The sequence below is a fragment of the Dasypus novemcinctus genome, chromosome 2, assembly GCF_030445035.2.
Source record: "Dasypus novemcinctus isolate mDasNov1 chromosome 2, mDasNov1.1.hap2, whole genome shotgun sequence".
In the NCBI taxonomy this organism is placed as follows: Eukaryota; Metazoa; Chordata; class Mammalia; order Cingulata; family Dasypodidae; genus Dasypus; species Dasypus novemcinctus.
The window spans coordinates 138,809,584-138,832,409 of NC_080674.1; the positions used below are offsets into that span (position 1 = coordinate 138,809,584).

General features: G+C 43.0%; 1 protein-coding gene across 4 annotated transcripts in view; it reads right to left on the minus strand.

Annotated features, from left to right (window-relative positions):
* The window catches only part of FNIP1 (folliculin interacting protein 1), a 170,280-nt gene extending 156,593 nt beyond the window's left edge, over nucleotides 1-13,687 (minus strand). The window contains exon 1 of one of the 4 annotated variants that reach the window (XM_004462178.3): nucleotides 13,372-13,687. In XM_004462178.3, coding sequence (XP_004462235.1) covers nucleotides 13,372-13,463 — 92 coding nt within the window. In that variant the 5' untranslated portion in view covers nucleotides 13,464-13,687. The remainder of the gene's footprint in view (nucleotides 1-13,371) is intronic. The other 3 variants (XM_004462179.3, XM_058278115.2, XM_071209834.1) reach the window with 3 other exon arrangements.
* Between the last annotated feature and the right edge of the window lie 9,139 nt (nucleotides 13,688-22,826).

Sequence of the window (22,826 nt, forward strand, 5' to 3'; positions counted from 1 at the left end):
ACTACAAGGATATAGAATAAAAAGAACCAAGTGTCAAAAAGGAACCTTAGGGAAGAAGATAGGGCTCAAGTGATAAGGCCTCCGCCTACCATATGAGAGGACCCGGATTCAATCCCCGAGGCCTCCTGGTGAAAAAGAAGAAAAGAAAGTGTGCCTGCGCGGCGAGCCGAGTGCCCACACAACAAGCCGAGTGCCTCCATGTGGTAAGCCAGTGCCAACACAGTGAGTCACGCAGTAAGATGATGACAAAGTAAAAGACAGAGAAGGGGAAAGTCAAGGTGAAGCACAGCAGAGACCAGGAACTGAGGTGGTGTAATTGACAGGGAACCTCTCTCCACATCAGAGGTTCCCAGGATCAAATCCTGGTGAATCCCAGAGGAGAAAGATGAGAAGACAAAAAGAGAAATAAATACAGAAGATTACACAACAAATGAACACACAGCAAAAACAGCAGGGTGGGGGAGGGGAAGGGGAAAAAAACATTTAAAAAAAAAAAAAAGGAACCTTAACAAAGAACAAAATAAAACCCTAGCGTAGAAAGAGAAGCTAACCATCTGAATAAGCCCATCAAGATAAACAGATGCCAAGACACCAACAAAAAAGTACAAGACATACTAAGAAACAGGAAGACAGAAGCCAGTCTAATGAACAAAGTAAAAAAGAGGAGAAGATGAAGAACATGAAACAACTAATGAAGGATGTCCAAACAAATATCATGAATCAACTTTATGAAGTGAAGGAAGAGAAAAGGAATATTAAGAAGACACTTGGGGGAAACGGACTTGGCCCAGTGGTTAGAGCGTCCGTCTACCACATGGGAGGTCTGCGGTTCAAACCCCAGGCCTCCTTGACCCATGTGGAGCTGGCCCATGTGCAGTGCTGATGCGTGCAAGGAGTGCCCTGCCACGCAGGGGTGTCCCCGCGTAGGGGAGCCCCACGCGCAAGGAGTGCGCCCATAAGGAGAACCGCCCAGCGCGAAAGAAAGTGCAGCCTGCCCAGGAATGGCGCCGCCCACACTTCCCGTGCCGCTGACGACAACAGAAGCGGACAAAGAAACAAGACGCAGCAAATAGACACAGAGAACAGACAACCGAGGGAGGGGGGGAATTAAATAAATAAATTAATCTTTAAAAAAAAAGAAAAAAAAGACACTTGGGAACATATTAGAGAAATTCTAAACATACATAGAAAGACAGATAACTGATCTGACAGTGATGAATGGCACAATGCAAGAAACCAAAAATATGCTAGAAGAACCTAACAGCAGATTTGAAGAGGCAGAGAAAAGAATTAGTGACATCAAAGATAATACATACGAAATCACACAGATAGAACAAATAAATAAAAAGAAAATGTTCAGCAGACTCAGGGAATTGAATGAATGCACAAACATAGGCATTACAGGCATCCCTGAGGGAGAAAAGAAGGGAAAGGAGGCAGAAGGAGTGTTGGAGAAAATAATGACTAAAAACTTCCCAACTTTACTGAGGGACATGGATGTACATGTCAGAAAGCACAGCACACTTCAAACAGTACAAACCCTAACAGGCCTACCTGGAGATATACTTACCAAATTGTCAAATGCACCAAAACAGAGAGAATACTGAAGGCAGCAAGGGAAAAGAGATTCATCACATACAAGGGAATCTCTAAAAAATTAAGTGGTGATTTCTCATCTGAAACCATGGAGGCAAGAAGGCAGTGGTATGACATAGTGAAGTGTTAAAAGAAAAAAACTGTCAGCCAAGAATTCTGTATCCAACAAAGATGACATTCAAAAGTGAGAAAGAATACAAAATAGTCACAGATAAACATAAATTGAGAGTTTATTATCAAGAAACCTGCCCTTCAAGAAATACCAAAGGATCCTTATGTGTTGCACTCTGGGCTGTTCCTTGAACCTGAGACAATGGCAGAGCAGTCATCCAAGTCGGTGCTGTTTGTATGTCTGGGTTATCACAGAAGACTGTGCCATATTTGATTATATACTATGTACAGAAGAAAACAATCTGAGAGATTTGAATAACAAAAGTAATTGTGTTATTGAAGATCCCTATTATGGGAATGACTCCGACCTTGAGACAGTGTACCAGCAGCGTGTTAGGTGCTGCAAAGCACTTTTGGATAAGTAAAACTGCATCCATTCACTGATGAAGGCCAACATGATTAACATCATTATAGTGATGGTCTAGATTTTTCAATCAGTGTGTTAAAGTAACATTTCATAGCTCAAGGCCACAGCTGTTTTACTTTTTCCTGTTTTTTTTTTTTCAATTAACTTACTATTTCTCATTTTAAATAACTGTGGTGGAAATCAGTGTTGTCTTTGGCAGAAGAATAAAAATCTTTGATTTGGGGGAAAAAAAAGAAATACTAAAGGGAGTTCTGCAGGTTGAAAGGAAAAAAAACAGGATAGAGAGGGTTGAGATTATAGAAAGGATGATTATGATCTATTAACTTTAATAAAAATAAAAAATTTTTAAAAAGATTAGAATAACTAAAAAAATTAAAAAAAAAGAAATAATAACAAAATATGACATATATAAATCTCAAGAAAATTTGGCTAATGCAAGTCCTGCCTTGATAGTAGTAACTTTAAATGTTAATGAATTAAACTCTCCAATAAAAAGGCAGAGATTGGCAGAATGCGTAAGGAAATATGATCCAACTATATGCTGCCTACAAGAAACTCACTTAGACCCAGGTATGCAAGGAGGTTGCAAGTGAATGGCTGAAAACAATTTTACATGTAAACAATAACCAAAAAGGGGGAGAAGTAGCTATACTGATACTAGATTAAAAAAAGACTTTAAATGCCTTACTTTTCTAAGAGACAAAGAAGGACATAACATATTAAGAAAAAGGGGTAATCTATCAAGAAGAAAGAATAAGCATGAACATTTATGCACCTAACCAGGATGCCCCAAATACATGAGATAAATATTGGAAAAACTAAGTGGAGAAAATAGATGCCTCTACAATTATAGTGGGGGACATTAATACACCATTATCACCATTAGAAAGAACACCTTGACAGAGGGTCAATAAAGAAGACACTTCAAATAATATGTTAGAGGATCTAGGCCTAACAGACACATACAGAACATTACACCCAAATACAGCAGGATATACACTCTTCTTGAGCGCACATGGTTCATTCTCCAGAATAGACCACATGCTAGGTCACAGAACAACTCTCAATGAATTCAGAAAGACTGAAATTATACAAAGTAGTTTCTCTGGCCACAATGGAATGAAGCTGGAAATTAACAATAGGTAGAGAACCAGAATAGGAACAGAGATATAGAAGTTAAACAACACGATCTTAGAAAATCAGTGGGTAAAGAATGAAATTGTGAAAGAATTCAGTAACTATCTTCAAATGAAGGAAGATGAGAACAAAATGTATCAAAGCCTATGGGATGCAGCAAAAGCAATACTGAGAGGGAAATTTTCAGCCATAAATGCCTACATTAAAAAAGAAGAGTGAAAATCAAAGACATAACTGCACACCTAGAAGAACTAAAAAAAGAACAAACTAATCCCAAAGTAAGCAGAAAGAAGAAAATAAAGATTAGAGCAGAGCTAAATGAAACTGAGAATTTAAAAATGCTAGAGGAAATTAACAAAACAAAATTAGTTCTTTGAGAAGAGTAATACAATTGATAAACCCTTAGCTGGACTAACAAATGAAAAAAGACAGAAGATGCAAATACATAAAATAAAAAGTGAGGGAGAAGCTATCATCACTGACCCCACAGAAATAAAGAACATCGTAAGAGGATACCTCGAAAAATTGTACATCAACAAGATGGATAACTGTATTAGTCAGCCAAAAGGGATGCTGATGCAAAGTACCCAAAATCTGTTGGTTTTTATAAAGGCATTTATTTACGGTAAAAGCTTACAGTTACAAGGCCCTAAAGAGTCCAGTGCAAGGTACAATAGGTATTTTCTCACCAAAGTCCTGTCACCACATGTTGAAACAAAATGGCTGCCATTCTGTGCAAGGGTTCAGCCTTCCTCTCTCTCTTAAGGCTCCATGGTCCCAGCTTTTTCCAATCTCAGCTGTAGGCTGGAGTGTGCGTTTCCTTCCATGCCTTCTCAACTGCTCAGGGCTCTGGTCTCTACAGCTGCAAACTATCAGGTGAATTGCTCAGTTCAACCCTGGGTATTAGTTGTTTGCGCCTTCTCCTTTTCACATGGAAGTACCAAAATGACCAAGCTCTCTCCTCTTCTGTGTCTATGGAGCTCTCTTTCTTCCTGTACCTTCTTCTGCGTGTCTTCTTGAGTGACTGCCTGTTTCCATCAGCATAAAAGAGGAGGGCAGGGAACCTAAACTGAGTTATACCCTACTGAGGTGGTCAAATCAAAGCCCTAAATTTGATTTAATCAAGTAAACATAAAAGCTTTACACTTAATACAATCAAAGGGTATCAGGTCCAGAGGAACAGACCAGTTTACAAACATAATTCCAGTTTTTGGAATTCCTGAATAATATCAAACTGCTATAATAGCTTAGATAAAATGGACAGGCAGCATACATTGATAAAATAAGAAATTGATGAACTCAACAGATCAATCACAAGAGACTGAATTAGTCATAAAAACTTCCCAACTAAGAAGAGACCAGGACCAGATGGTTTCACAGGTGAATTCTACCAATCATTCTGGAAAGAACTAACACCAATCCTAGGTAAACTCTTCAAAAAAACTGAAGTGGAAGGAACACTGCCTAACTTTTATGATGCCAACATCACCCTAATACCAAAGTCACTTAAAGCTGCTACAAGAAAACTACAGACCAATCTCCCTAATGAACCTGGATGCTAAAATCCTCAAGAAAACACGTTAATTGTATTCAAAAGCAGCTCAAATGAATTATATACAATGACCAAATGGGTTTCATTCCTGGAATGCAAGGATGGTTCACCTAAGAAAATCAGGGAAGCGGACTTGGCCCAGTGGATAGGGCATCCATCTACCACTTGGGAGGTCCGTGGTTCAAACCCTGGGCCTCCTTGACCTGTGTGGAGCTGGCCCATGCATAGTGCTGATGTGCCCAAGGAGTGCCCTGCCATGCAGGGGTGCCCCCTGTATAGGGGAACCCCACGCACAAGGAGTGTGCCCCATAAGGAAAGCCACCCAGCACAAAAGAAAATGCAGCCTACCCAGGAATGGCGCCGCATGCACGGAGAGCTGAAGCAGCATGATGATGCAATAACAACAACAAAAGAAACACAGATTCCCATGCAGCTGACAACAACAGAAGCAGACAAAGAAGAACACGCAGCAAATGCACACAGAGAACAGACAACTGGGGTGGGGTGGGGAGGGGGAGAGAAATAAATAAAATAAATCTTAAAAAAAAAATCAATCAATGCAATATAACACATTAACAGATCGAAAGAAAAAAATCACAAGATCACCTCTACTGATGGAGAAAAAGCATTTGACAAAATACAACGTCCTTTCTTGATAAAAACACTTCAACATAGGAAGAGAAGAAAACTTCTTTAACATGATGAAGAGCATATATAAAAAACCCACAGCTAACATCATATTCAATGGTGAAATGCTAAAGGCTTTCTAATACCTAGAACAAGACAAGGATGCCCACAGTCACCACTCCTATTTATTTAACACTGCATTAGAAGTGCTTGTACACTTAGGAAAGAAAAAGATATAAAAGGCATCCAAATTGGAAAGAAGTAAAAATTTCAATATTAGCAAATACCATAATCCTATACATAGAAAATCGTGAGAAATTTACAACAAAGCCTCTAGAGCTGATAAGTGAGTTCCATAAAGTGGCAGGATATAAAGACCAACATGCAAACATCAGTAGCATTTCTGTATGCCAATAATGAGCAATCTGAGGAGAAAATCAAGAAAAAAATTCCATGTACAATGGCAAGTAAAAGAATCAAATACCTAGGGATAAACTTAACTAAAGATGTAATAGGGGGAGCAGATATGACTGAAGTGGTTGAGCACCTGCTTCCCACATGGGAGGTCCCGGGTTCAGTCCCTGGTACCTCCTAAAAACAAACAACAAGCAAACAAATGGAGAAACAAACTCAGGGGAGCCAATGTGGTTTAGTGGTTAAGTACTGGCTTTCCAAATAAAAGGTCCGGCATACAATCCCTGAACCCTGTACCTCAAAAGTAATGAAGGGGAAGCAGACTTGGCCCAATGGATAAGGGATCTGCCTACCACATGGGAAGTCTGCGGTTCAAACTCCAGGCCTCCTTGACCCGTGTGGAGCTGGCCCACGCGCAGTGCTGATGCGCACAAGGAGTGCCCTGCCACGCAGGGGTGTCCCCCACATAGGGGAGCCCCACGCCTAAGGAGTGCGCCCCATAAGAAGAGCCACCCAGAGCGAAAGAAAGTGCAGCCTGCCGAAGAATGGTGCCACACACATGGAGAGCTGACACAAGATGACACAACAAGAAGAAACACAGATTCTAGTGCCACTGATAAGGACAGAAGCAGTCACAGAAGAACACACAGCATATGGACACTGAGAGCAGACAACTGGGGGAGAGAAAGAAATAAATAAAAAATAAATATTAAAAAAAAAAAGAAGATGAAGGAAGAAACAGTAACTTATTAAAGGATTTATACATTGAAAACTACACAACATTGTTAAAAGAAATAAAAAAAGACCTAAACAAATGGAAGAGTACTGCCTGTTCATGGATTGGAAGACTAAACATTATTATGATGTCTGTCCTACCCAACTTGATTTACAAATTTAATGCAATCCCAATAAAAATTACAAACAGCATTTTTACTGAATTGGAAGAGCTAATTATGGGATTTATTTGGAAGGGCAAGGGGCCCCAAATAGTCAAAAACATACTGAAAAAGAAAAACACAATTGGAAGAATCATGTTACCTGACTTTAAAGCATACCACAAAGCTAAGTGGTCAAAACTGCATGGTATTTACACAAGCAAAGACACCCTGACCAATGCAACCAAATTGAAAGTTATAATATTGATCTTCACATATACAGTCAACTGATATTCAATAAGGCCACCAAGCCAACTGAACTGGGTCAGAATGGCCTCTTCACCAAATAGTGCTTGGAGAACTGGATACCCACACCCAAAAGAATGAGAGAGGGTCACCACCACATACCTTATACAAAAATTAACTCAAGATATACCAGAGACCTAAATATACAAGCCAGGACCATAAAGTTCCTAGAAAATAATGTAGGGAAGCATCTACGAGATCTTGTAGTAGGATATGATTTCATAAACTTTACACCCAAAGTAAAAGCAACAAAAGATAAAATAGATAAATGGGACCTCCTGAAAATCAAAAACTTTTGCACTTCAAAGGAGTTGGTCAGGAAAGTGAAACGGCAGCCTACTCAATGGGAGAAAATATTTGTTAACCATTTATCCAATAAGGGCCTAATATCCAGCATATATAAAGAAACCCTACATTTCAAAAATAAAAAAAAACAGGGAAACGGACTTTGGCCCAGTGGTTAGGGCATCCGTCTACCACATGGGAGGTCCGCGGTTCAAGCCCCGGGCCTCCTTGACCCATGTGGAGCTGGCCCATGCGCAGTGCTGATGCACGCAAGGAGTGCCCTGCCACGCAGGGGTGTCCCCCACGTAGGGGAGCCCCACGCGCAAGGAGTGTGCCCCATAAGGAGAGCCGCCCAGCGCGAAGGAGAGTGCAGCCTGCCCAGGAATGGCGCCGCCCACACTTCCCGTGCTGCTGACGACAACAGAAGCGGACAAAGAAACAAGACGCAGCAAAAAGACACAGAAAAAAAAAAACAGACAACCGGGGGAGGAGAGGGGAACTAAATAAATAAAATAAATCTTTAAAAAAAAAAAAAAAAAAAAAAAACAATGCATTTAATAAAAAGGGCAAGAGATTTGAAGAGATACTTCTCCAAAGAAGAAATACAAATGTCTAAAAATCAGATGAAAAGATGTTCAACATCATTATTAGGAAAAAACAAATCAAAATACAATGAGATATCATCTTACCCCTACTATACTGGTAGCTGATAAAAAAAAAAAAGAACTACAAATGTTGGCGAGGATGTGGAGGAAAGGAAACACTCATCCACTGTTGGTGGTGCAGAATAGTGCAGCCATTGTGGAAGACAGTTTGGCAGTTCTTCAGTAAACTGCCATATGATCCAGCAATCCCATTTCCAAGTATATACCAGAAGAACTGAAAGCAGGGACACAGATAAATGAACACCAATGTTCACTACAGCATTATTCACTACTGCCAAAAATCGGAAGCAACCCCAGTGTCCATGAACAGATGACTGGAAAAGCAAATTATGGTATATACATACAATGGAATACTACTCAGCTGTTAAGAAGGAATGCAGTATTAACACTCAGAACAACATGGATGACTCTTGAAGACCTTATGTTGAGTGAAGTAAGCTATTCACTGCAGGATAAGTATTACATGAATTCACTGATATGACTTTTGCAAACTGAGCAGACTCAGAGAGTTAGAGTCTGGAAGATAGGTTATCAGGAGATAGTAAGAGAGTAGGGGATGGTGAGTTGATGCTCAATATGGGCAAAATCTTGTTAAGGTGGAAGAGAATGGTTTGGCAGTAGATGAGGGTGACAGTGGTACAGTGATATAATTGGGTCTGATGGTACTGGAATGTGAGGGTAAGTAGTGTAGGGGGGTTGGGCTAGATTATCCATGGAACTGGGGGGAGAGCTAGAGGAAGGAAGAGGTGAACTCTGGGGATTTGTAAGTCTGTGGTTAAAACGATAATGTTGGAAATGTTCTTTTGGCAAATATGGCAGGGCAAGGTTACTGGTACAGGGCATTGGGAGTGGGGGTATATGCAGGATAGGGCACACCGCGGGTATGCTTCCATGGGATACTAAAGTGTTCATCTTGTCATAGTGTGTTATCTCAGTGGGTGGAGACCCACATAGGAAACAAGAAAATATTAAACTCCCAATTGTGGCAGTTTGATATGGTTATAAATTCCAAAAATAGATATTGGATTATGTTTGTAATCTGGTCTGTACTTGGATGTGATCACGTTATGATTAGGGCTTTGAATGGGCCACGTCATTAGAGCTTTGAGTCCCTACCCCTTGGTGGGTGAAGACTCACAGATAAATGGCATGGCAAAGGACAGAGTTGGGGGCTTTTAATGTCGGAGTTTTGATGTTTGAGTTTGATGCTGAAGTCTTAAACTGGAGCCCCAGGGAGAGAGACAGAGCCGTTCGCCTGGTAATCTACAGCTGACCTTGTGGAGAGAGGCAAATCCTAAAGAGCCTCATAGTCTACAACTGACCTTGTGGAGAAAACAGAGGAGCTGAGCCCAGAGGAACCCAGGAAGCCTGAACCCTCACAGACGTCAGCAGCCATCTTGCTCCAACACATGAAAATAGACTTTGGTGAGGGTAGTAACTTGTGCTTTATGGCCCAGTATCTGTAAGCTCTTACCCCAATAAAATATCCTTTATAAAAACCAACCAATTTCTGGTATTCTGCATCAGCAGCCCTTTGGCTAACTAATACACCCATCCTGGGGAGTCCTGCTATGTTCTCAACTAGAGGGGAAGAATCTCTCAAAAACAGAGGTATTGCCTAATAAAAGAAAATGGACCAATATATCAATCCCTCAATATTTTTGCATGGAATTATGAACCTTATTCTTCAAATCTGAAACACAGTGGTGCCATAAGTTCCGAGGAATGGGGGAGGGAAGAATAGAATAAATGGAACATATGGTATTTTTAGGGCATTGGAATTGCTCGGCATGATCTTGCAATAACAGATACAGGACATTTTAAATTTTGTCAAAGCCCATAAAAGTACACAGTACAAAACATAAACCATAATGTAAACCTGTGACCATGGTTAGTAACAACGCTTCAATATTGGTACATTAATTGTAACATATGTACCATACACATTTAAAATGTTATTAACAGGGGAGAGTGAAAGGGAAGGGGGTTGGGTATATGGGAACCCCCTATATTTTCTATGTGACTTTTCTGTAGTCAAAACTTCTTTGAAGATAAAGCAAAAAAAAATAAGACATGGGGAACAAACGGAAGAAACTGTCACTGTACATAAAAGAAAACAGACCTTATGGTGATCAAATACACAATGAAAAAAATTTTTTAATTTAATTTTTTATTTTTATATTTTTATTATTTATTACTATTATTTTATTTTTACTTTTTTTTGGCTTTGTTTTCGGAAGGGTTTTGATTGCAGAAGGGTCACAACTGTGGGAGGGAGGATCACTGGTGCAGAGTGTGGGTGATGGGGAGATGTGTTGGGAGCAGTGCACCTAGGGCAAGCACCTTTGGCATATGAATATGTTCAAGTGGTCATAGGGCATTGTCTCAATGGGTGCAGACCCACACCATAACCAAAAGAATATTGAATTCCCATTCTGGGAAGTCCTGCTACATTCTCTAATAGAGTAGCAAGAATCCCCCAAGTACATGGGCAATGCCTAGCAAAGGAGGACAGACTGTTATGTCAATCCCTTGATATTGATAGTTGTATTTATAAACCTTGTTCTTGTGAAATCTAAACTTAACCTAGAATTATATTTTGCCTAAGAGTTACCACCTTAGAGCCTACTTGTTGCTCAGATATGGTCTCTAAGTCAAACTCACCCTATAAACGCACTACCTTCCCCCCAGCATGGGACATGACTTTCAGGGATAAGCTTCCTTGGCACCAAGGGATTATTACCAAGCACCAACTAGCAATTCATTTGGAAAAAGACCTTGACCAAAAGGTGGAAATATTAAATACAAACGAGTTTTTATGGCTAAGAGATTTTAAAGTAGTTCAGGAGGTCATTCCAGAGGTTACACTTATACACCACTCAGTATGATCTCACTGACTGACACAGTGAACAATGCCTCAAACAACAGGGCTCCTGAGGGCTCTAGAGACATCTAAACCAGGGGTTCTTAACCTTTTTTGTTCTACAGACCCCTTTGCTGGTAAGGTGAAGTGAATACTTCTGTAGTCTATTTATTGTATATATTCATAAGTGAAGGAAATGCTAGATTTCAGTTAGAGGTGAGAGAAAATAAAGATTAAGTTGATTTTTAAATTCAGGTCGTGGACCTCCTGAAATCTTTCCACAAACCCTTGGGGGTTCCATGGACCCCTGAATAAGAACCCTTGGTCTAGACACTTTAGGCAGGGCACACAATGTCAGGAATTCAGCACCCTGTCAGTGGGCCTTACTGTGGAATATATGCTTCCCATTCTAACAGAGTTAGACTCATTTATATTTTCATTTATAATTACACAAGGCTCTTTTACCCCTTTTGTTTGAACCTATAATTAGCACTGTGCTCCTTAAATACGTCCCACAGACTTAAATCTTTGCTCTGTTCCTTTGCTGGTTGAGCCCTGAATCTCAGCAGACTTCCAACACCTGTACTCACCCAGCACAGCTAACAAAAGGATGATGATGGGCAATACCCAATCCAAAAAAAACAGAGTATCAACAACTGCAAGCAAGACAGTTCCATCCATCTGCCCCATGGAATCAAGTCCCCTCTCAATTAGAAATAGAGTAGGCATCACCATCCCAAATCCTCAAGACTGAGGAATGAACAAACATAAGGGGGGAAATCCAACTATGGACTAAAGTAGAATTATTATTCTAGTAATGGAAGAACTTTTATCAATTTTATAAAGGCAGTGGCAACCAGAAGTTCTGAAGGGAGGGAGAGGGAAAAATAGGTGTAAAATGAGGATATTTCAGGGACACTGGAATTGTCCTGCATGACATTGCAATGACCAATACAGGCCAATATACCTTTTGTCAAAACATAAAAAAATTGTGCTGTGCAAAATGTTATCTATAATGTAAACTATAGACCTTGTTTGGTAGCAATGCTTCAAGATGTGTTCATAAATTGTATAAAAATTACCACACTGATGAAAGATGTTCTTAATGGGGTAAGTGTGGGAAGGTGAAGAGGTGGGAGTATATGGGAATCCCTTATATTTTTTACATAGCATTCATGTAATCTAAAGCTTCTTTTAAAATAAAAATTTTTTAAGTTAAAAATTTTTTTTAAAGTTAAACCAGCGTGATATAGTCATTTCACTTTTAAATATTGCAAAATTTGACAAATTGTCATTTTTTTTCCGACTATATACAACCAGGCTCTATGCTATACTATCAAGTTTTGTGATGACATTTAGCCTAGTTATATTTACAAGTTTCCAAATGGCAACAAATAGGAAGGCTGTTTAGAAAACATACAATCTCTTGTTCTAATTCAATTTCGTGACTAAATTTTACCCTGAATCCAGGTTTAAGTCTTACAATTCTAAAAATTTATTCTACCATCAACAGATACTGCAACCAAAAATGATTAAAGCCTTTATTTTTTTTTTTTTTTTTTTTTTTTACGGCAAGTAACTATGAATTTATTCTCAAAAAACTGAAACTTAGTGGTTACCATAGATTAAAAAAGGAGGGGAAGAGAAGCATAGACAGAAGCATAAAAAAGAGCATAGGGCATTATTAGGGAATTAGAATTGTTTTCCATAATCTTATAATAATGAATATAGACCATTTTAAATTGATTAAAGCCTTTAGTACCAAAAAATACTCTGCTATCGTTTTCAATTAAAAAAACAACAACTCCCTTTTAGTAAGAGTTCTAAAGGAGAAGAGACTACGGTCAGTTCCTATGGCCATACTTCACTTGATTCAGCCCTGCTTCAGTCCAGGCAGAGTAATCCTATACTCTGAGGTTTCACATTTCTCCTTCGATAACAGTAAGGTCGCTTGGCCCGGTAAAAACACACCTCCAGTATAAGTTTCCAAGAAACCTGAAAGAACGTCACCTCCTCTACTCGCTACTCCAGCTTTCTCTACATTCTAAGGCTGTCCAAACCGTACCACTCCGTCCACAAAACCACCCACGCTGAACGCCAGCACCGAAGGGCGACTGGTCGCGGGGAGGAGGGGAAAACTTCTCCTCCCCGGAGGACAGCGGCTAAGGTCCAGTCCAGCCTGTGCCCAACTCTACAGGCTGCCAATAAGACATATAGACCCAATTCCTCAGGCGGCGGTGCTTAGTCCTGAGGAGCGGAACAGAGCAGCGCGTGGCTGCTGGGCGGGATGTAAACAAACGAGTCCGAAGGAGGGGGAAGGGGCAAGGGCTGTGGGGTGAAGGTACTTCATTCCAACCTTCGAGTGCCAAGGCCGCAGCTGCCTGGACTCTCTCGGTAGCTGACCAGGTTCCGCCGCTCAGGCCTAGGTGGTGAAGGTCCCAGCGCCCCAGGAGTCTGAATCCACAAGGCTACCGGTTCCGCGCCCCCCGCACGGCCGGCCCACAGTGCCCTACCTGAATGCGCAGTCCGGGTCCCGAGTATCCCGGCCGGGCGCGCCCAGCCCGCTCCTCTTGCTGAAGAGCTTCTGGAACAGCGTAGGAGCCATGCTGGCCGCGGCCAGGCAGGGGTCGCTCCGCAGGGCGTTTGCTAGGCCCCCGCTCCTAGAGCCGCCCCACCACCCCCATAGGCGCCCCAGTCATATGACAGAAATTAGTCACTTCAAACGGCCACGGCGCGCGGGGCGGGGCCCAAGGCAAGCTCCGCGCTCATTGGCGGGCGGTGAGCCGCATCACGTGGCGGCGCACGGAGCAGGGGGCAAGGTGGGGGCGCAGGGCGGAGCTAGCGCCCATAGGCTGGCGAATGGGTCACATCACGTGGCAGCGCACGGGGCGGGGCGTGCAAGGAGGGAAGAAAGAGGTAGTGAGAGGGTAGCTGAGAGAGGTAAGGGGAAACGCGCTACCGTCCCGAATTTCCCTAGTGAAGACTGTCAGCTGTATTAGACTACGGCTGGGTGGCTGCATGGGACTTTGGAATGCAAAAGCCCTCAGTTCCCCATACCAGTGATGAAAAGAGGTGCTTAGGGCACCGCCAGCAGTCGACCCTCTCCTACCGACTCCTTACACGGCTTCTGCGACTTCGCATCTCATCCGGCTCTAGGCTGAGTCCTGCAGCCCCTCAAGCAGAGAAGATGCGCGAGTGTAATCGGGTCGCAGTTGGGTTTTGAGCCCGGGGCTCAGTACCCCGGTAGATAGCCGTGAGAAAGGTTTGGGTTTAGAGCCAGACGGCACTGAGGCTGGCTCACGAAGACTTGAGGCGGACCCTGCTGGGACCCCTGCCAACACTCAGGATTCCTAGTCGACATGGCCTTGGCCAGGGACTGCGGGCGGGGCCATCGGAGATGCCGACGAGCACTTGGAATCCTGACACTGGCAATTAACCGTTTGGAAGAGCTGGCGGTCAGAGGGTCGGAGTTAGGCTCAGTTTCCTTAGTAACCAACAAAATCAGAAGTGAAACCAACGACTGGCAGGAAGCTTTGAGAACGCATCGATGTACAAATACTCCATGCTAATGATTTGGAATTTTAATAAAAAGCCTTTGTCTTAAGCTATAGATATGGGGGAAGGGAGGATATGAGGAGCTGTAGCCAAATGAGGGGGGAGGTCTCAAAAATAGAAAACAGATTGCTCACAAATTCACAAATGGCCTTATAGTCATATTAAACCCAGGAAACCAAAATGAAGGGTTCGGAACAAATTAATCCTAAAAATCTTAAGCACCTCTTCCATCCACCCATTTACCTTCAAGGCTGAGGAATTTTGTACCATGGGATGCAACTCTGAGAAATGTGGATGTTGTCAGGAAATGACTATGTGGTTTGAAGGCTGGCTAAAAGTACTTTGAGTATTTTATTGAATAGGCATATAGGTCAAATTTAATTTTTTTTGGTATCTACCAATTCCCACTAATTTGCAGCTAGAGTTTACGTTACACATAAGTGGTCCTAACTTATATACCAAAAAAAAAGTAGCAGGCAGAATTTATATATCTTTGAGAATTTGTCAGTGGTCAGCATGTTGAATTTCAATGTTGCAAGATTTTTAAAAGTACTATTCATATATTAAGAAATCAGTGTTCATTTCACCAACCTGAGTGCTCCTGTTCCTAGGTACTGGGGAAACAGAGCATTCTTTCTGGAAGGAGAGTAAATAAGTAAACAAGGTAATTACAGATAGTGACTAGTTTTGTGAAGTTAATAGGGAGTGGCAAAGGTCTCTCTTAAGGAGGTGATATTTGAGGTGCTTAGATTAAAACTCATTCCAAGTGCCATAGTATATTGCCCAAGCTCCAGAAGTTACTGGGCAATACATGGCTCAAAATAGCAGCTTTATATTACCTATACACTTCAGACAATCCTCTGGACTCTGATGCCAAACACTGAAAGATTTCTAATACGGCAAGGCAAGCTATGAATACCTATCACAAAATGCTTGTCCATGGAATGAAATTTTTACAAACAATTTTAAAAAGTGAAAAATTGGATATCCCATGTGGCATTTCATGAATCTTTTGGAGATTGTTTTTATTTTAGTTTTGCACTATACATTCACATTAAATAAGTGGAAAGAGGCTCAATCCTGTCTATACGGGACCAAAGACACTGAGCACTCATAGCTGGGCCATGACTGGCACAGAGTAGTCCTAGTCTTCTCAGAGGGAAATTTCCTAATGCAATAACTTTGTATGTTTTCATCTTGTGAAAAAGTTACTTCATGGATAATTATAGGTAGTAATAATAAGGGAAGGAATATTACTGTTTGCATAAGACTTTATTTTAGTATTTGCTATTCATGAAGTAGCTTCATTTCTGTAATCTCATTTAGTTTTATACTTGACAGGTACAGAGAAAACTAAATTTGCATGCTATCATACATTACATTTCTCCAGTAGAAGACTCAAATTACAGAAGCATAGAGCACTGAAATGACACAAGTTAGTCTGTAATAAAAGAGCATATTCAGGGAAGCAGATTTGGCTCAATGGATACAGCATCTGCCTACCAAATGGGAGTTCCAGGGTTCAAACCCACAGACTCCTGACCCGTGTGATAAGCTGACCCATGCGCAGTTCTGATGCATGCAAGGAGTGCCGTGCCACGCAGGGGTGCCCCCCACATAGGGGAGCCCCACGTGCAAGGAGTGCGCCCCGTATGGAGAGCCACCCAGCGTGAAAAAAGAGCAGCCTGCCCAGGAGTCGCGCTGCATACACGGAGAGCTGATGCAGCAAGATGATGGAACGAAAGAGACACAGATTCCCTGTGCTGCTGACAAGAACACAAGCAGACACAGAAGAATACACAGCGAATGGAAAGCAGACAATGGGGGGGGCGGGGGGTCGGAGAGAGAAATAAATAAAAAATAAATCTTAAAAAAAAGAGCATATACATAATTATGCAGACTAAACTAAAAATACTTTCAAATTAAATATAGGTTTATATTACCTTTCTTTTTTCTTTTACTTAGTCCTATCTCTTTCCACAAAGAAGCTGAGGTGCCTTACAAGTAGACTTTAAGTTGAAGGAGTCAGGAAGGAGAAATTGTGAGAAAGAAAAAATTATCTACTCATTAATATTAGGTCATCTGAAAGTGGGATTCTTGGATTAGAAAGATCAGACATGAAGCCTTCGCTTTTATTCAGGAGTAGAAAAGTCAGCCTCCTCAAAACCCTAACTCCCTATTGGTCCCTGTCACTTGCTTCCAGGATTACCTTCCTGATAACATAAAAGACAGGGCACTCCTCCCCATAGCCTTTTGCAGGTTACCAATTACAGGAGGAGGTAGCAATAAAACTGGAATCTTGTTCCCTTAACCACCATGCGAATAAGCTTCATTTGTACTATTACCCAAAAACAATTAAAATTCCATTGATAGTATCTCAGAACAAGACATTCAGGATCAAAATGCTGAAGTAGAACTGCCTTATTAACACCTTGATGGACTCAGATTACCTCAATTTTAAAAACCCTTTAACTGTTATTGTTAGTTTTTATTGTTGTATCTATTGTTACTATATAACATTTATTGTTATGTAGCATGAGAATGGCAGTAATTTATGGCACCTGGAAACATAACCATTCATTTATTCAACATATATTTCTTGACTTCCTCCCTGGTACCAGACTTTGTTCAAGGCACTGGAGATGCGGTGCTGAACAAGAGGGTGTCTACACACAGTGAAGCAGAATAAGTAGAGTATACAGAAAACTGGGCCTATTCCTGCAGTCTGAAAGCCGGACATACATCCGGACTCACCCCCCACCCTTGGGGTAAACACCCTAACCCCCTAAAGCTCAGCTAACTGCTAATGTTTCACTTCTGTAACTTGCTTGACTTGCTTGCTTGTTCAGCATTAGAAAGCAAAAATTAACCAATAAATTCCTTCTAAGTGTGTGAAAACTACCCCTCCCCTCTGTATAGACCCCTATAAAACCCAAATTCCCCTGAGTTCAGGGCCCCTTCACCTACTTATGGTAGAGGGTGCCCGGCTGTAAATAAGGTTCTCTAAATTTATACCCCCTGGGTGTCTAAGTGTCTGACTTATGAAGTGACCCCACTTCAATTGGAAGCCCCAGCGAGATCTGACAGAGCCAACCTTGCCAGGACTCCTAGGGGAAGGCCTCTGAGAGACGTGCCTCAGCCCCAGGATACCCTGGCTGGGTTCAACACTCTGGGGAGATTGCTGATTTGGCCTTAGGAACCGCCTGTTCTGTTCAGGTAAGTCTGAATCCAGAGAAGGCTGTTGAATTGCCGGAGGGGGCTACAGATTCACAGCCAGGCCTCCAGGCGAGACATCACCTGGGGCCCTCAGGGAACCCTCGGGTTCATTCTGGTTATTGTACAATTGGTTTGGTTTTGGTCTGTGTTCTTCTGTCTGTGTTTTTACTGTTTTGCCTCTGCTTTGCACTGTTTGTCTTTGTCATGGGTTAGTCCGCCTCCTGTGTGTCCACTCTCCTCGATTGTTTTCTTCAAAATTTTCAGGAAGTCAAGAAGTCTGCTGCGGGATACGGTGTGAAAGTTAACCCCAGGAAACTCCAGACTCTCTGTGAGCTGGAGTGGTCCACTTTTAGTGTTGGATGGCCCAGGGTAGGAACTACGGACCTCCAAACTGCTTACGCTGTCCAGCGTGTTATCTATGGTCAACCACCGACCAGATGCCCTACATTGATGCCTGAATAGATCTCCTGACTCAGACCCCTAAGAAACTAAAATTTTGTCTTTCAGGTCTAGCAGCTGCAAGTAGGTGACTGGATGCAATTCTTCCTCTGAAAGTCCAAAAAAGGACTCCAAGCCTCCAGTTTTGCAGGAACAACCTGAAGACCCCACTCTAGATTCCCCCTCCCTACCTGGCCTCTAATCCCTCAGCTCCCCTTCCATTCCTTCCCTTTACCCTCCGATCCTGAAGCTTACAAACTCGCAGGCTGTCCCTCCTGTGGTCAGCACCCCCCATATGTGGCAGTGTAGCCCTTACCAGGCCGCGGCAGATTCCACGAGCACCAGCGCAAATGATCAAACCCCTCCCATGCTCCTCCTGCCTCTGCGACAGGCTGGTCTAGGTCCAGGGCCTGACGGTCAGCCTTTTATAGTGTATGCCCCATTTTCCTCCACAGACTGTACAATTGGAAGCATCAAAATGTCCCTTTTTCAGAAGAGCCTCAGGGATTAATCTTTCTCCTAGAAACTATTTTCTTTACTCATAATCTCACCTGGGATGATTGTCAACAGTTATTGCAGGTTCCGTTTACATTAGAAGAAAGAGAGTGTGGAGGGAGGCTGTTAAAACCATTCTGGGACAAGACGGCCAACCCACGAATGACACTGTGCATCGAGGCTGTTTTCCCCTCCACCAGACCAGATTGGGACTATAATGATGATCAAGGTAAGGAGGCTCTCAAGCAGTTTCACCAGACTCTGCTAAGTGGCCTCCGTGCTACTGCCTGAAAATCAACTAATCTTTCCAAGGTAAGCAAAACCATCCAGGGACTAGATGAGTCACCGTCCGCATTCTTAGAATGCCTCTTAGAGGCCTACAGGTGTTATACCCCCATTGATCCCCCCAAAATAGGAGAGCAATCAATATAGCTTTCGTGTCCCAATCGGCTTCTGACATTCATAGGAAATCACAGAAGTTAGAGGGATTTGAAGGGAAGCCTTTGTCCGAGTTGATGGAAATTGCCTAGAAGGCATAATAGGGAGGATTCTGAAACCCAAAAGACAAAAAAGGTAGCAAAGGTTCTCCTTAGTTCATTAGTTGAGGCCAGTGCTAAGTCTCCGGATCCCTGCATAGGCCTCCAGGAGGGCAAGGAAGGCCAGAGACAGGCAGACTGAGGCTACAGAAAGATCAATGCGCCTACTGTAAGGAAATTGGACATTGGAAAAATGAGTGCCCCCGTCGAAAAGTTAAACTGAAAACTGCTTCAGAATTATTAAACTGATGGGGCCAGGGCTGAAACGGCCCCCAGGAGCCCATAGTGAAATTAAAAGTCAGGGGCACCCCAGTGACCTTTTTAATGGATACCGGGGCTACCTATTCTGCACTGAAGACAGACCCAGGCCCCTTCCAGAATGAGCAAATACTCATCCAGAGGGCTATGGGAAAGTTAGATTCTTACTCACAGACCATGGCCCAGACTGTAGACCTCGGAGCTGGGGCAGTCACCCATTCCTTCCTCATTATGCCTAACTGCCCATATCCCCTGCTTGGGAGAGACTTATTGCGAAAACTAAAGGCCACTATTGCCTTCCGTAGTGGTGCAACCAAACTAACCTTTGGCTCCCAGCCTCAGACTCTCTTAGTTACCTGTCCCCTCACCAAAGAATATGCCCTCACTCCTACCAAGTTGCCTTCCCAGGATGAGGTATTATTACAAGAATTTCAACATTTAGTTCCTGGAGTCTGGGTGGAAACAAATTCTCCAGGCCTGGCACAACACCAGACTCCAGTAGTAGTCCAACTGCTAGCACCTCTCTCCCTGTAAGAATATGCCAGTATACTATCAGAAGGTGAGATGGGGAATCAGCCAGCACAGCAATCGCTTTCTCGAGGCTGGTATTTTAATCCCTTGCCAGTCCCCATGGAATACCCCATTGCTCCGTTTTAAAACCAGGAAGCCAGGACTATCGCCCTGTGAAAGATTTGAGGGAGGTTAACAAGAGTGGAGACTATCCATCCTACCGTTCCAAATCCATATACGCTCTTAAGTCAACTCCCCCCTAACTGCACTGTTTACTCTGTCTTGGACCTCAAGGATGCTTTTTTCTCTATTCCACTGTCGCTGATCAGCCAACCCATTTTCACTTTCGAAGATCCCCGTCCTGATGGAATGGGGCAATTAACCTGGACCAGACTCCCCCAGGGCTTCAAGAATTCCCCTACTCTCTTTGAGGAAGCCTTGGGGTGGGATCTGTCCCTATTTAGGGAGCAACACCTGGCCATAACCTTTCTTCAATATGTTGATGATCTTCTTCTAGCAGCTGACAGCCTCGACACTTATCTGGAGGCTACTCTGGACTTATTGGGTGCCTTGGTGGAGATGGGATACCCCGTCTCTGCAAAGAAAGCCCAGCTTTGCTCTCCCTTGGTAACATATCTGGGTTACCTTATAGAAAGAGGGGAGCAGCGGCTTTCATTGACCAGAGTCAAGGCCGTTCTGGACATCCCCAAACCAAAAATCATCCAGCAGGTCGGGGAGTTCCTCGGGGCTGTGGGTTATTGCTGGCTCTGGATTCCTGGATTTGCTGAAATAGCAAAACCTCTCTCCACTGCCACAGTGGGGAAGAACACCCATTTGTCCTGGACCAGCGAACAGCAAGAAGCCTTTGAGCGCCTGAAGACAGCCCTGGTGAGTGCCCCAGCCCTTGGGTTGCCAGACATGACAAAACCTTTTCATCTATTTGTGGATGAACATAGGGGAGTTTCAACCCAGACTATTGGCCCCTGGAGGAGGCCTGTAGCATACCTCTCTAAGAAACTGGACTATGTGGCAGCTGGCTGGCCCAATTGTTTGCGGGCTGTGGCAGCCACAATTCTGCTAGTAAAAGAAGCTTCCAGGCTAACGTTTGGACAAAATATAGTAGTCACAGCCCTGCATTCAGTAGAGACTCTTCTCTGCAGCCCTCCAGATCTTTGGTTATCCAATGCTCAAATAACGCAATATCAAGTATTACTTTTGAACCTCCATCAGTAACTTTTTCTAAAACAGAAGCATTAAATCCTGCCACTCTGCTTCCCGATGCAGATGGACCCCCGCTGATTCATGACTGTCTACATCTCCTAGAGACTTTGATGGGGGGGTTGGGTTGTGACCTGACCTTACTGATACCCCATTCCTGAAGCAGAACATACCCTCTACATCGATGGCAGCAGTTTCATTCAGGAGGGAAACAGGTATGCAGGTGTAGCAGTGGTTGAGCCCCCGAACATTATCTGGGCCCAGCCCCTGAGCCATGACACATCTGCTCAATGGACTGAACTCATAGCCCTCACCCAGGCGCGCTGGTGGGCCAAGAATCGAGTGGTCAACATTTATATTGACAGCTGATATGGTTTTGCCACAGCCCACTTCCATGGGGCCCTGTACCAGGAGCAGGGACTATTAACTTCAGGAGGCCGGGATGTTAAAAATACTGCAGAAGGAAGAGATGAGATGTGGAGGTGCCTTTGGGACTTGGAGTTGCCCTGGATGGTGCTTCAGGGGCAATCACTGAACATTGTAAATCCTCCCAGGGCCCACTGGATGGAATGGGAGAGAATATGGGCCGTGATGTGGACCATTGACCATGAGGTGCAGAGATGCCCAGAGATGTACTTACCAAATGCTATGGATGTGTCATGATGATGGGAGTGAATGTTGCTGGGGGGGCAGGGGAGTGGTGAGGTGGGGGTGGTGGGGTTGAATGGGACCTCATTTTTTTTTTAATGTAATATTTTTACAAAATCAATAAAAAAAAATAGCTAAAAAAAAAAAAATACTGCAGAGATCTTAGCCTTACTGGAAGCAATCTGGCTTCCCAAGCAAGTAGCAATTATACATTGTAAAGGCCATTAAAAAGGAGATTCCCTCCAAGCATGTGGCAACCGGCTGGCAGATGAAACAGCTCGGAGAGAGGCTCAATCAGCAGTAGCACCCATACGGACCCTGCCATCCATACTAGAACGGAGCCTTGTGGCGCTCCACTATACACCAGAGGACATGGGTCGAGGAGAGAGCCTGAACATTTTACACACTGAGGATGGATGGCTATGTCTATCAGATGGCCAAATTTATTTACCTGAGGCCGTGGGGAGAAAAATAGTTAAAAGGCTGCATGAAGCTACCCACATGGGGAGCATCAAACTAGTGGAACTGGTGGATAGAGACTTTTATTTCCACAATCTACATACAATCTGTTGCGATGTCACAGCAAGGTGCGTAACTTGTGCTAAAGTAAACCAGAGGGGAGGAGAAAAGATTCAGGAGGGGACAATGCTCCAAGGACTAGAACCAGGGGAACAATGGGAAATAGACTTTACTAAGATTAAACCAGGGAGGTATGGGTATCGCTATTTGCTGATATTAATAGACACGTTTTCGGGTTGGGTAGAGGCTTTCCCTACAAAAGGTGAAACTGCAATAATAGTAGTAAAAAAGCTCACAACAGAAATCATACCCAGATTTGGACTACCCCTTAGGATAGGCTCTGATAAGGGACCAGCACTTATAGCTAAAGTGACTCACCAATTGGCAAAAACCTTGAATATAAATTGGAAACTGCACTGTGCATTTTGACCCCAAAGTTCAGGACAGGTAGAGAGGATGAATTGCTCCTTGAAAGACGCTCTAACCAAGTTGGTTCTGGAGTCTGGCGAAAACTGGATGAGTCTCCTTCCTTTTGCCCTCCTAAAAGCTAGGTGTACCCCCTATATACAAGGCAT